This window comes from Silene latifolia, chromosome X, assembly GCF_048544455.1.
Source record: "Silene latifolia isolate original U9 population chromosome X, ASM4854445v1, whole genome shotgun sequence".
NCBI lineage: Eukaryota > Viridiplantae > Streptophyta > Magnoliopsida > Caryophyllales > Caryophyllaceae > Silene > Silene latifolia.
In genome coordinates, this window is record NC_133537.1 from 66,518,026 (window position 1) to 66,532,413 (window position 14,388).

A 14,388-nucleotide genomic window follows, 5' to 3' on the forward strand; every position below is an offset into this window, starting at 1 on the left:
TTTTGGGAAGGAACTTTCTTGGATTTGTAATTTGAATTCTCTCTTCTTTGTATGGGTGTGACACATATCTGATAATGAAACTTACTAGTATCTTTTCGTACAAGCAATTAGACCCGGTCACTTGGCAAAACTGACGGATCCAAATGACCTGGCCTAAAACTCAAATTGACCCGCCCCTATTCAACCCGACCCAAATTCTTATTATCTCCAAATAACATGGTAACAAACCCACTCGAGATCCGAGAATGACCCGAAGTGATCCAACCCAAATTCTTGTAAAAACAAAATTAACCCGTTTAATATGTCTACGCACAGCCTACATAATGTTGCTGCTCTTAATTTCCATTTTGGATGGTAGGGATAAATTAGTAAATTTAAAAATAATAATAGCGTAGAATTGAATTTGTTTTCCCAAAAGAGTAAAAACTGTAGGCTAATTCTTAAAAATGCATCAACCCATAGTCAAACAAAAACAGTAGACAATAGAGCGACTTGAAAAAGAAAGCATTCAAAAAAAAGCATCCACCAGAGAACGATTGATAAAAGCAAACTATCACTATTATTATCAATCAATTATCATCATCCTCCCCTTCTTCTCTTTCTATATAGACACAGAATAATACGAGAAACAAAAGATGGAGACCCTTTACAAATTAGCTTCACCATTGTAGACGGTTTTTTCAATTATATTTCCATAATCCATTCATGCATCATTAAATCACCATTATTATTATTATTACAACTAAGCTTAATTACTTCATTATTTTAATAATATTATTTCCGGGTATTCTCGAAATGCGAGCTTTTATTCAATCTTCATCATCTTCATCTTTATTAACTACGACTTCATTCCTTTTTCTGCTCTTCATTCTCGTTCTTTTCCTTCTTTAATATTTTTTTATTATTATTAAAATAATAATTCCACCTTTCCACAACACTTTCCTTCATTACTACTCTTACTTTATTTTTTACTCAACTCTTTTCCATACCTTTTTCATTAAATTAATTTAATTTAATTAAATACCCAGATCATACAAAATATATATGAGCTTTATTTTGTTACCATTTTCGTGAAATTATATTCTCATTCAATGCTACCATACTTGGTTTTTTCATGGAATATTTTTACTTATTAAAGCATTACTTTTACTATTATTTACTGTTTCTTGATTGTGGTTGGTGTAAATAATCAAAAAGAAAAAAGTGTACAAAAAAAAGAAAAAATATATTTCATCACTTATTACCAATTTCCTCCTTTTTCAGCATTTTATGAGATAAGGAGGGAAAAGAGCTAATTTTCATACTAGGAAACTTTGGGGATTGTTAGATCTAACTTAATCTTAAGAAAAAAAACCCCATTGTTTTTATATGGGAAATGTTTTGAATTGATTGTTTGGTTGAAGATATAGATACCCTTTTGATTGATTATACTTTTAAGTTTGTGTTTTTATTTTTATTTTGATATTGTTAGGGGTGTGATTATAGTGGATGGGAGTACCTGATAACTCCTTGATAGATCTAATTCACAAGGTTAGGTCTTGGGCTTCTTGGGGTAAGACTAATTTATTGTCGTTTTCGGCCGAACTTGATATGGCGGAGTTGGATGATAGTGGTTGTTGTGGTGTTTGTGAGCTTAAAGGGTTGTGTGAGCTGTATAGCTGTTTAGGTTGTAGGAGACGGGTTTGTGTCGTGTGTGCTCGTATTGGTGTGTCTAGTGAGGGTCTTGATGGTGGTGATATGGAGAGAGTTGTGAAGGTGTGTAAGTTTTGTTATAAGTTGTCTAAGAGGCATATTGAGAAAATTTACCCTTCTGAGTCGCCTAGGAGGAGCCCTGAGCCGCTATCACCGGGTATTTTGGGTGACAAGTTATGTAGTGGGGAGGATTGCAAGGGTTTGGAAGAACAGAATCTGAATTGTTCCCCTCATAAAAAGAGCAGCAATAGATCGTTGTCGTATCGTGCTCGTCCACTCCCAAACTCTCTTCATCATTCGCCTATTCAGTAAGTTGTTACTTGATTTGTATTGGTTATGTTTTATATTTGACTTGGTCTAATTTCAATATTTGTGTGGCTCTGCGTAGTATAATTTTGATGTTAATGTGCCTTCGCAGTTCGCATACTATATTGATGTATAAATTAAGTGTCAAATTTCGTCTGTTGTGTTACCCTGACTTTCATATTACAGTACACACCCGTGTCTGACAATTGGCACTTGGAATTGGGGTATGAGTATAATTTTAATGTTAGTAACGTGCGTCTACATACTATGTTGATGTAGAAACTAGGGCTGACTTTATTGCCAAATAGAATGGGGGTCTGATCACAACACCCATGCAAGTCTTAGATGGAGTCTTGAGATAAAGTAATGGTACCGTAGCAAAGTCTTGATGGAGTCTTGGGTTTTCAAGATCCATTCTAAGACGAAGAAATAGTCAATCTGCATTATTTTATTATTTTAGACGAGAAAAAAATCGTCCTATCCAATAATGTTTTTGGGAAAATCTTAATTATTGACTGTGTTGATGTGGCTCTACATCGTATAATTTTAATGTCAAAGTTAATGTGCCTCAACATACCACATTTTGATTGATTGATTGATGTAGAAACTAAGTGTGGACATTGGTCTATGTTCCTCTGACTCTTCATATTACATACGCACCCGTGTCTCACTATCAGTGCTGGGACATGAATATGAGTGGATCCTTCTTGGATGCTTCATTTTAAGCCAAAACAAGAGGATTTTATATGAAATAGCCGAACCTAACACACGGACGCACCCACGTCAGATACCTCAGAAAGAGTATGAATAACATGGATTTTGTAATGGAGTATGAACACAACATTAAAAAATTTGTAGTCATGCCTGTCAACAACAACAACATTAACCCCAGTGCCTCAATGGCTCCCGCCAAATTGCGGGGAAGTCAGGCCTGTAAAAAAGTCACATTATATTTTGCAAACTTTTATGTTCTTTTTTATTTTTCCATTTTTGGCCTTCAGTTTTTTCTGTTGTTAATTTTGTTTTTTGTTCCATGTAGGAGTGATGATGAACCAGAAGACTCTCAGAGACATTTTTTCAGCTCTGCAAGTGATTATTACCACGATAGTTTGGATATAGACATAAGTAGTGTTAGTTTTAGAAGTGACTGTTATAGTTTCAAGTCAACGGGTTCGAGTCCCCTTGATAGTCCTTCTAGGTTCAATATTAACACACCTAGAGCTGGGCAAACTGTAAGCAAAACTGAACGTGCAAGCCCGAAGCGCCAAGATGGCCGCTTCGCTAGTCCTGAAAGGATGGCTGTTTTAAGAAAGCCTCACCAAGGAACTCAGGATCTAGTGCATGTGGTCGATGGAAAGCAGAATGAAAAGGTCACTACACCTCTGGACTTTGAAAACAATAGTCATATTTGGTTGCCTCCACCACCTGAAGATGATGAAGCCGAAAATTACTTTGAATATGACGACGACGATGATGACAATGTTGCTGGAGTTTCTGGTGGAGTTTTCTCGTCTAGTAAGAGCCTTTCTAATTTGTGCCCTCCAGAAGAAAATCAACATGTGATACAGAAGGAACCCTTCAATGCTCTGATACAGGGCCATTTCAGAGCTCTTGTATCACAACTATTGCAGGGAGAAGGCATTAAAGCTGGCAAAGAGGATGAACCTCAAGATTGGTTAGACATTGTCAGCACTTTAGCGTGGCAAGCCGCTAACTTTGTCAAGCCAGATACTAGCAGGGGAGGCAGTATGGACCCTGGAAATTATGTAAAGATTAAGTGTATAGCATCTGGAAGTCCTAGTGAAAGGTTAGCTACTTAAAACTTCTAAAGAAACTACTGAGTTTTTGATATTCAATAATTCAAAGATGACATTATTTACTGTAAATGCACACTTACATTTGGAGAAATTAATCGTCAAAGTTGACGTTAGTTGACCAACAAAGTCTAATGGGTAACGGGGACAATTTATTTGGATGAAGGTAGTATTATTTATTTGCTTGGTTACAATATCTTTTGTGTGTGTTGGGTACGTAGATGTTTATATTACAGTGCTACCTTCATACTTTAATGTTCATAATTCTTGTATAATTATGCAGCACCCTGATTAAGGGAGTGGTCTGTACAAAAAACATCAAACACAAGAGAATGACCTCTCAATACAAAAGCCCCAGGTTATTGCTCCTAGGTGGATCACTTGAGTATCAGAGAGCTCAAAATCAGCTGGCATCATTTGATAACTTGCTAGAAGAGGTCTAAGTAATATACTTATATATATCATTTATTGGGGTGGGTTTGCTAGTTTTGTCATATTGAACTTTTGTCTTGTTCTTTGAGCAGGAAATGAACCATCTGAAGATGATTGTTTCAAAGATAGAGGCTCATCGACCAAATGTCCTACTGGTTGAAAAAAGTGTGTCATCGTATGCACAGGAATATCTTCTGACAAAGGAAATATCTTTAGTGTTGAATGTGAAAAGGCCTTTATTAGAACGCATAGCACGATGCACAGGCGCTTTGATTACACCCTCTGTCGATAAAATCTCTACGGCACGCCTTGGGCACTGTCAACTTTTCCGGATAGAGAAAGTTTCTGAAGAACATGAGGCAGTTAATCAATCTTCTAAGAGACCATCCAAAACATTGATGTATTTTGAAGGTTGTCCCAGGCGGTTAGGTTGCACGGTAATATATTTGCGACCCTAACATTTGTTTATATTGATCTGCTATTGTAACTTATAAACTTCTAGCCTGAGTAGAATTATTCGACTGGCTTTTGTCTGATGCGTTCGTCTATGTTGCATATAATCCGATAGGTTGAATATGTCTTAGATTCCCCCGGTATTGTTTTGTCTGATGCGTTCGTCTATGTATAAGCAATGAATTATATCTGATGTTTCTTCCATTGTTTGAATAGTCATGATATATGTTATAGAATTGTTATTTGCTTGATGTTCTTATCTATGTTTCTACAAGGGTACCGTCTTGTTAACACTTGCGTGAGTTGCGTCATACTGGCTGGGATATCAAATTATGTTTGTGTAAAATGTGTTCTAAACTACGTAATGCATGCGTCTTCAAGGATAACTACTGAGTTTATGGAGTTGACATAGAAGAATGACAGAAGTTGTAAGGTGAAGGACCAATCAAGATTGGTTACGGCTTTTCCTGTGCTCATTTTTTCATTTGCCCTCTAAAATGTTGCTTTGATGACTATCCAGAAATTTTCAATGAGCGATACCATGAGCTACTCTTTCGTTGATGTAAATGCAGGAATCTGTTCTTGGGGTTTATGCCCGAGTCACTGAGGCACTAGCCAAAACGTCTTTAATAGCGACCCTGATAGACAAGGCACAGCCAGCGAGGGACACTAGCTTCTATTTCGTTTATTATGCCCTTCTCCTTGGCACATTATCCCTAAAGTTTTTCCCTATACATATTATTCCTCTTTACAATCTAAAAAAGAGAAATATTGCACAAAACTTTATCTAGAAAATACAAGTTTGTGTGCAAAAACTGCACGTTTCATGTTTATATGACGCACCCGTTTGCCTCGTACCTTGCACTTTTTCACCTTGGGCCTTCCTCGCTGTGTGCGCCTCACACCTTTTAAAGCTAAGGTGAAATGTTGTCGCAAAACTAAGAAGTTGTATACTTTTCTTATGTACTGTAGGTTCTCTTTGCTGGAGTAATGTAAAATTCTTATACTAATTTTGATGCATGCTTGAGACTAACTCGATTGTCCAGACGTTCTCTCAATGGCCATAATTTTGAATTTAATTTGTTTGCTGTTTTGTCTTTCACGAGTCCACTAAACTTGAGTATCGATGTTTATTTTCGCTGAAGGCCACAATAATGGGCTAATGGTTATTAGAATTCTTCTCATTATATTTGATCAGCCTGTGAAAAGTATCTGTTTACTTTGAACTCTGGTGGTGAGATATCTATTAGCATGGCCCCAAATGGACTGACTATTTTTTTTTCCACATTTATATACTTTATGCTATTTTTATATTTTATTTAGTTTGGGCTTCAACCTCAATTTGTCCGGTCCGCAGGTCTTACTGAAAGGTTTATGTAGAGAGGAACTAAAGAAGGTCAAACATGTTCTCCAGTACGCAGTGTTTGCAGCTCATCATTTGTCCTTGGAAACTTCATTTTTGGCTGATGAGGGTGCTCATATTCCTAAGATGGCACATAAGCAATCTTTTCATTCACATGACCATGTAACTGCTGACATTGACACATTTACCCTTCCTAGTTCCGATGCAGCTGCTTCATCCCAGGAGGATAATGATGGATTCGTTCCTAGATGTGCTTCAGCTGCCTTTATAAACAATAGAGAAGATCAAATGATGTCTAATGACAGTCAGGATTTGTCAGGGTGTGGTGTGGCCGCTGATTTAGAGTCCTCTTTACATGACAGCATTCCACTTGGCTCCACGGAGTTTAATAGTGGGCAGCCTGAATTACCAGGGGCTGTGTTTGTTGAGGACCCACAACTTTTGGAGGTGGAAAAGTTTGATGAAAATGAAGTCTCTAGCGACTATCTTGCGGCGACAGATAATCAGCAGAGTATATTGGTTTCATTTTCAAGCCGTTGTGTCTCGAAGGGAGCACTCTGTGAGCGTTCTCGACTCTTACGTATCAGATTTTATGGATCATTTGATAAGCCACTCGGAAGATACCTTCGTGATGATTTATTTGATCAGGTAATTTTGTAGGCCTTGCATAGTGTGATGGACACATTCCTTAGTAAATATAAATCTGATGATCTGGTTTCAAATTTCGTGTCTCTTGTCAGTGGGAAGTTGGGAACTTCTAACAGACCTTTATTAAATTTCACACCGAAATACCCTGTCTGGAATCTGAGAGTTTTTAATTTTTTGCTCACTTTTCAGGCTTCAGTGTGCCGGTCTTGCAAGGAACCAGTTGAAGCACACGTGCAATGTTATACTCACAGACAAGGTGTTCTGAGTATTAATGTTAGGCGTATTGACACATCAAAGCTTCCTGGAGAGCGAGATGGAAAGATATGGATGTGGCATCGGTGCCTTAGATGTGATCGAATTGACAGTGTACCACCAGCAACCCGCAGGATTATAATGTCTGATGCTGCCTGGGGTCTTTCATTTGGGAAGTTCTTGGAGCTTAGCTTCTCAAACCATGCAACTGCTAACCGTGTTGCAAGTTGTGGCCATTCTATACAAAGAGACTGCCTTCGTTTCTATGGGTATTTTCTATTCACTTTGGCATTTCTATCTAGTTTGTGGAGTGCAATGGCTAACACTGGGATTGCCAGTCCATAATATATAGGGAGTATCTTTTGATCAGCTTGTATAATTCAAATATTTTTGTGAACAGGTTTGGAAGTATGGTTGCATTCTTCCACTACTCACCAATTGATATTCTCACTGTGCATCTACCACCTTCAGTGCTCGAGTTCAATGGCAGTAGTACACAAGATTGGATACAAAGAGAAGTGGAGGAGGTTTGGATTTTCCTTTGATATCATTTTTCAGAGTTTCCTTTGTACTCCGTATTATTTTTCACTGATTTTTTATTTCCAAACCTAAGGACTTGCTAATCCAAACCGTGACTTAATATTCTTCGTCTTTGGAATATGATGATATTAAGCAAGATGGCTCACTTGAGTGTATGCTCTTCATATTTTATAAATTAATACTCAGTAAATGCAAATTTCGCTGTAACTCTCATTATGGTCATTCAGAAGTACTGATCTATGCTTTCAACACAACGGTAAGGTTGCATAATTAGTCCCTCATACCCTGCCATAAGTGAGGGATCTTTGAGAAATTGGTACAATGTAACTGTATTGATTTTCATTAATTGTATATTTGTACAGAATGTGAGAACTTCATCTTTTATCTTTTGATGATTCTGATTGCAGCTTCAGAGTAAAATTGAAACTTTGCATGGTGAGGTGGTTAATGTGCTGCATGTCATGGAGCAAAAGAGTACATCTTTGTTCAACGAGTCAGCAGATTCAACTGATCTACACAAACATATTTTGGAGTTGAAAGAGATTCTTGATAAGGAAACTGATGAATACTATGTGAGTATTTAAAATATCACAAATCATACACTTTAAAGGTTCTGGACTTCTTGCTTATCAGCAATATTCTGCTAACTAGTGTAAGACTGACAGTAACTTTTTGATCATTTTGGTGTTTAGTTGTTTTCTTGTGAGCAAGTTTCGCTTATTATTGACTGAGGAGTGAGGAAATATTCCAAAGCTACCTGAAATATAAAAATCCATTACGTTATTTTCATATCATCTTCATTTAAATTGTTATCCAAGTGCTAGTCTCGTTTCTTTTGATTTATCTTCAAATAGCTTGCTTATTCTTTAAAAGAATACTTTGTTGCCTATGGAGTTGTCTTGATCTTTATTTTGCTGTATACCTAATGTCTTGCTTGTCTCTTATGTGACAGGGTTTGCTTCAACAAGCTACCGAAGATAATTTTGTAACAGCTGATAGTACCATCGACATCTTTGAGCTGAATAGATTGAGACGATCTCTTGTAACCAGTGCTCGTGCATGGGACCGTCAACTTTACTCTTTGGACTCTCTTCTCAATTCAAAAAGTTTCAAATTTGAGAGTACAGAAAATGCTACTCGTGGTGAACTGAAAGAGTTGAACAATGATGATATAAAAAATTCTAAATTTAACGTTGATCAATCAGAAAATGGTTTGTTATGCACTGAGAGTCAGTTATTGGAGTGTTCCAAGTCAGAGGAAGTATACGGGGAAGGTGAAACCACACTTAGCGAGAAATCGTCAGAAGGTGCGCAGTCTCCAGTATCCAATCTATCAGATAAAATAGATTCTGCATGGACGGGCACTGAAGTAGATGCATCCCAAGCTTTTCTTCCTAATCAAGTAATCCAAGTTGATAACTTGCCAATTAGAAGGTTGATGGCTCCTGTTCGGGTTCATTCCTTTGATTCAGCAACGAGACTACAAGAAAAACTCCATCGGAAGTTACTTACGTCATCCCATCTCTCAGCTGTCAGGTCTTTCCATGTTTCTGGAGACCCTGCTTCCAGAATTGTGAGAACTTATTCCCAAGTTGTTCCAAATGAAGCACAGTTTGCACCTTCATTTGTCTCATCTATGTCTCTTTTTGCTGAACGTCCTCGACTATTGCTCCCACAAATCCATAATGATTTGGTTGTTGCTGTCTATGACGATGAACCCACAAGTGTAATATCATATGCTCTCAGTTCCAAAGAGTACGAGAACTGGGTTTCGGATAGTGGGAGTCAGAATGATGGTAGCTCGTCTGGCAGAGACTTCAGTAGAGAGGACTCTTCTACTTCTACTTTTCTGTCCTGGCAGTCTTTCGGCTCTTCAGAATTGGATTATATAAGCTACGGTAATTATGCATCTGAAGATTCAGTAAGAAATAATATGCCATTAAGTGATCTTAAGAGATCTCCTCATCTGCAAATCTCCTTTGGTGACGATTCTTCAACTTCTGGTGGAAAAGCTAAGTTTTCTACCACTTGTTACTATGCCAAGCAGTTTGACATGCTCAGAGAAAAATGTTGCCCAAGCAAAGTGGATTTTGTTCACTCCTTGAGCCGTTGTAGGAGATGGACGGCCCAAGGTGGAAAGAGCAATGTTTACTTTGCGAAGTCCATGGATGACAGGTTTATAATTAAGCAAGTGACAAAAACCGAGTTGGATTCATTCCAGGAATTTGCAGTTGAGTATTTCAAATACCTAAACGATTCCTTGGATTCAGGGAGTCCGACATGCCTAGCGAAAGTGCTTGGCATATTTCAGGTTAGTCTTTTAGCTTCTTGAGGAAAACATTTTCACCGGTGCCTTGGGTTTGACAGATTTTACTTTGGTGAATTGATATTAAAATTCTCACTATGGTGATCTACGATAAAATACTGTTTTATCTAAATTATTGAAAATATTTTAAAAAAATTAGTGGGTTGTTGAAGTTATTATTAGGATAAATATTTGCATTATTTTGACAAAATTAATTGATCATTGTTAAAACACAAATTCTAAATAAGACCGGTCCTTTACTAGAAAAAAAATCATTCATTTGTTGCTATCAATAAAAGAGTGATTTTTATACAAATGGAATGTCTTACCCAGTGAGACTGTCTTACACAATAATTGCTGTAAAACACAAATGTAATTCATCCATCTTTAAACTTCCTACTATGGAATCTTGCCCCCTTTTGTCTGTTTTTCGTGGTCATTATGGTTTCAAACTCCACATCTTTCCTCAACTTGTTTTTCCACCACATATTGAACTTAACTTTGTTTCAAAAGACCAATTTTAAGTACGAAGTTTTAAAATGTATTGAGGAATTATTATTAGTATTAGGCAAAAGATAACAATCGCCCCCGGGGCGTTGGTTAATAGCCTTGTTTCAGACATTATAATTAATTATTTATTTATTTAGCAACTCCACTCTCCAATCAGAATGTTAAGGTATACAAATTTCCGCCGCTCTAATAGCAACCTCCTATATTCTTTTGCTTTATCCTCTAATCACCTTTCTTCCTCATCTGGCATTTTTTTTCCCAACATTAATTTTAACTTCCCATCCAGAATAATCATATATCATTAATGATTTCGATCATTACAAAGTGAATTTCTTCTTGATTTCCTCCATTTTATTTCACTTCTCTGATTCTTTCATTCAACATCGACATACTGATTACTGATACATGCTTCCCCAAAATTGGCCACTACAACACCGGTACCAACGACTACCGGTGTGCACTGCCACTAGAATCGACGGAATCCAGTGAGTCTATTTGCACCAATTTGATCGACAGCCGTCCTTGTCCGGCACCACCGCCCTAGTTGTACCCTTCCCCAAAAAGGGTTCACTCATGCCCTCTTAGGGTGTCTTTTGGTTCGGAATCCGGCGGCGAAGCCGCCGGTGTCACCGGGAAAAGGGTTTAAGGTTTGATTTTACGGCACCGGAAAATCAAACCCTAAACCCTTTTCCCGGAAAATTTAAGATTATAGGCAGTACGGTTTCCATTTCTAGTGGTGACGGAGAAGAAGGTGGTTGGCATGGCTAGGCGCAGCATTGCTTTTGGGACGATTGATTTGAGGGTTGGGTTTTACGTTTGTTGACTATTGCTAGAAGCCACCCTAATTGATGGGTAATTTATAATTTATAGTGTTATTTTAAAATTTTAATTTTACTATTATCAAGTTTGTCTGAATTTGAAGCCTTAACGAGTGCCCCGGGGGATTTCGTTATCAGGATCGTTATTATTATTATTATTGTTGTTGTGTTACCTCAAAAAATTATTATTTAAAGCTTTTATTATTATTATTGTTATTGTTATTGTTACCTCAAAAAAATTATTATTTAAATTTAATATTGGTTTGGTTACACTTGGTAATAAATAGCCCGAACATGAGATCACCAAAGTGGCACTCAGTGCACTTAAATTGAGTTACCTCAAAAAACTTGAGAGTTTCCGTTTGTTAATGTAGTCGGCAGTGGATATAGAGAGTGGTTGTGCTGATTCCTTCTTTTTCTTGCATTTAAATTGCAGGTCACTATAAAACATGTGAAAGGTGGACGTGAAACAAAAATGGACCTGATGGTCATGGAGAATCTCTTTTTCAATAGACGCATTTCCAGGGTTTATGATTTGAAAGGATCTTCAAGATCTCGTTATAATACTGATAAAACAGGAGCGAACAAAGTGCTCCTTGATATGAATCTCCTAGAAACACTAAGGACAAATCCTATTTTTCTTGGAAGTAAGGCAAAAAGAAGACTGGAGCGAGCTGTTTGGAATGATACTTCATTTTTGGCTGTAAGTCTACTTTAATCTTTGTTCTGATCTTTAACTCTTGTCTTCTTTTGTTTGTCAAATTACTGAACCATCGTAAAATGGCATACATCAGTTTTCGCATTTGTATTTTGTTGTTTTTCTAAATTAGTCTAAAGCCATCTGGAACTGAGGGATTAGCTTAGAGGGTTGGAGCTAAAGGGGAGGGGGAAAGATTGAAGTTGCCATCGCATGGTAGCTTAACAGCGAGTTGAGTGTTTGGTTTTATCATTTGTGCAAGGCAGTTTTACGTCAAGGATAACTGTAAAACCATATGCTAATTAGCCAATTATTCCTAAAAGGGTATTGACTAAAAACTTTGCTTTCAATAAGGTTATTGTGGTAAATAATATGCAGTTTGAATATCTGTAAAACCATCGTACAAGAGACTCTGTTCTGATAGTCCCTTCAGTATAAAGCTGCCTGCCTTACAAGGAACTTTCTCTTCCAATTCCATAGCATGCCATGTTTTGATCTTTACACATCTGAATTCTTCAATGATAACCCTGGAATCTCCTAGGCAGAGTTGGCCTTTGTCATCAGACTTTCTCACCTAGTTTTGCGGCATTCAGTGACTCAACATTATGGATCTTGTAATACCTCTTTTGAAAGCAGGAGTCTCAAATACTGACCCTTATACATTTAATTTCAGTCTGTCGATGTCATGGACTACTCTTTACTAGTGGGTGTGGACGAGGAAAGAAAGGAGCTAGTGCTCGGGATAATTGACTTCATGAGGCAATATACATGGGACAAGCATCTGGAAACATGGGTGAAAGCTTCAGGACTGCTTGGGGGACCAAAGAATGTTTCACCGACTATCGTCTCCCCTAAACAGTACAAGCGAAGATTCAGAAAGGCAATGACAACCTACTTTCTGACGGTACCAGATCAATGGTCATCATGAGTTGGCAATGTAGACGGACGGTCAGGTCATTCCTTTCTGTTTTGCAAGTCAATTCTCGGGTAATTGTAAAAAGCTGGTGGGTTTTTGTAATGCCAGGTAAGTAAGTTGACAGAAAGGGGAGCCATTTCTCTCCTTGATTTGAGCAAAAGACTCTTTAGTATTCTTGTGAGATTAAAAGGGTGCAATTGTAGCCCAAAAAGCATAGCGAATTGTTTACTTATTATTAAGAACACGTCATGTGACGGAGTAGTGGTTGTGATCACGTGGGTATGTGGTGATGTGAGGAGCGTTCTCACGTGCTTTGCTTTTGCGAGACACATTTGTCTCAATATTACCGCAACTACATACACTAAGAATGCTAATACATGATTTTATCTTATTAGCGAGGAGTTAAGTTTGCAAACACTTTTTAATGCACCATTACGCATTATGTAACAAAGGAGATTGCTATGATCGTTACTTTATTCAGTATTCAATTGATTTGAAAAGGATCCTTGGGTTGACAAGCTTAGCATAACCGTACATTTAGCTTAACCTTTTCCAGAAAAAAAAGAATATTATAGTATAATATTATATGGATGTCCATATCTTAGAATATTCTAGAGTGTATTATCTTATGGAAATTTTGCCCTCATTGTATGTGTCTATATACCCCTTTATAATGGAATAATGTACAGTTTTGTCTCCCTTATTTTTTCTCTAACTTCTCTCTACAATTCTTTCCTCTCTTTATTTCACAACACGTTATCAGTACGAGTCTCTAACCCTAATTTTATTTTTCAATAACTAAGATATTCGTATTGCGCAAGTATGTTTATTAACCTTTTAGCTACGTAAAAGAAAAAATATAAATTGATACACCTTTTTATGAAATGTTTTTTATATTACAAACATTGACGTCTGTAATTGTTGAATAATTAAATTTTGTGATTGTAATTCAGAGTTACATATAGGCTAAACTTTCACCGACGAAATTGAGTTTATGAATCTGCAACAGTATTTTAGTTAACGACGATATTTGGTAAATAGAATTGAATTAGTTTGATATTGTGTATTAAGGGAATAAATATATTTTGATCATATAGTTCATTTGGAAGTATTTTGTAACAGTGTATATAATTATTATATCAATTACATCAATCTTATAGATTATCTATTGATTATTGAAAAGTTCCATTCACGTGAGAAACACGTTTTGAAAAAGGACATATCATATAATTTTTGGACTTGAAATTCTAAAATGATTTATTATAAAGATGAACAATTTGTCCAACTTTGGCCCAGAGTTCTAAGTTTTAAAGGTGTGTAATACCGTCTCATCAATACAATATATTCATAATATATTCATATTGTACAAGTGTAAGTGGCTAGAAGTAGAGGTGATCAAATGGCCCAAGCCCATTGGCCCGACCTGACCCAGCCCGCTTTTTTGAAGGGCTTAGGCCTTTTATTTTGGCCCAAAAAAGCCCATGGGCCGGCCCAAAAAAGCCTAATGTACATTTGGGTCGGGTTTGGGCCAAGCGTTTGGCCCAACTTTTGGCCCGGCCCGGCCCATATTTATTAATTAAGGAATATTTTTCTTATAAAATTTGTTTAAGTAGCGTAAATTTTATATATAATTCCTTATAAA

At 36.9% G+C, this 14,388-nt stretch overlaps 1 protein-coding gene across 1 annotated transcript; it reads left to right on the forward strand.

Moving 5' to 3' along the window:
- The first annotated feature begins 430 nt into the window (after positions 1-430).
- Positions 431-13,137, forward strand: LOC141623371 (putative 1-phosphatidylinositol-3-phosphate 5-kinase FAB1C). The gene is made up of 11 exons (XM_074439486.1): positions 431-2,000; positions 3,038-3,805; positions 4,096-4,249; positions 4,337-4,681; positions 6,055-6,708; positions 6,898-7,229; positions 7,361-7,487; positions 7,908-8,072; positions 8,453-9,811; positions 11,570-11,836; positions 12,504-13,137. Exons 1-11 carry the CDS (start codon positions 1,489-1,491, stop codon positions 12,756-12,758), a joined length of 4,938 nt encoding a protein of 1,645 aa, XP_074295587.1. The 5' UTR covers positions 431-1,488; the 3' UTR covers positions 12,759-13,137.
- The last annotated feature ends 1,251 nt before the right edge of the window (positions 13,138-14,388 follow it).

Excerpts from the sequence above, each read along its gene's own strand:
- LOC141623371 (XM_074439486.1), top strand. The coding sequence starts at position 1,489 with ATGGGAGTACCTGATAACTCCTTGATAGATCTAATTCACAAGGTTAGG. Across the intron at positions 2,001-3,037 it reads CTTCATCATTCGCCTATTCA|GAGTGATGATGAACCAGAAG; the intron begins GTAAGTTGTTAC and ends TGTTCCATGTAG. Across the intron at positions 7,488-7,907 it reads TACAAAGAGAAGTGGAGGAG|CTTCAGAGTAAAATTGAAAC; the intron begins GTTTGGATTTTC and ends TTCTGATTGCAG.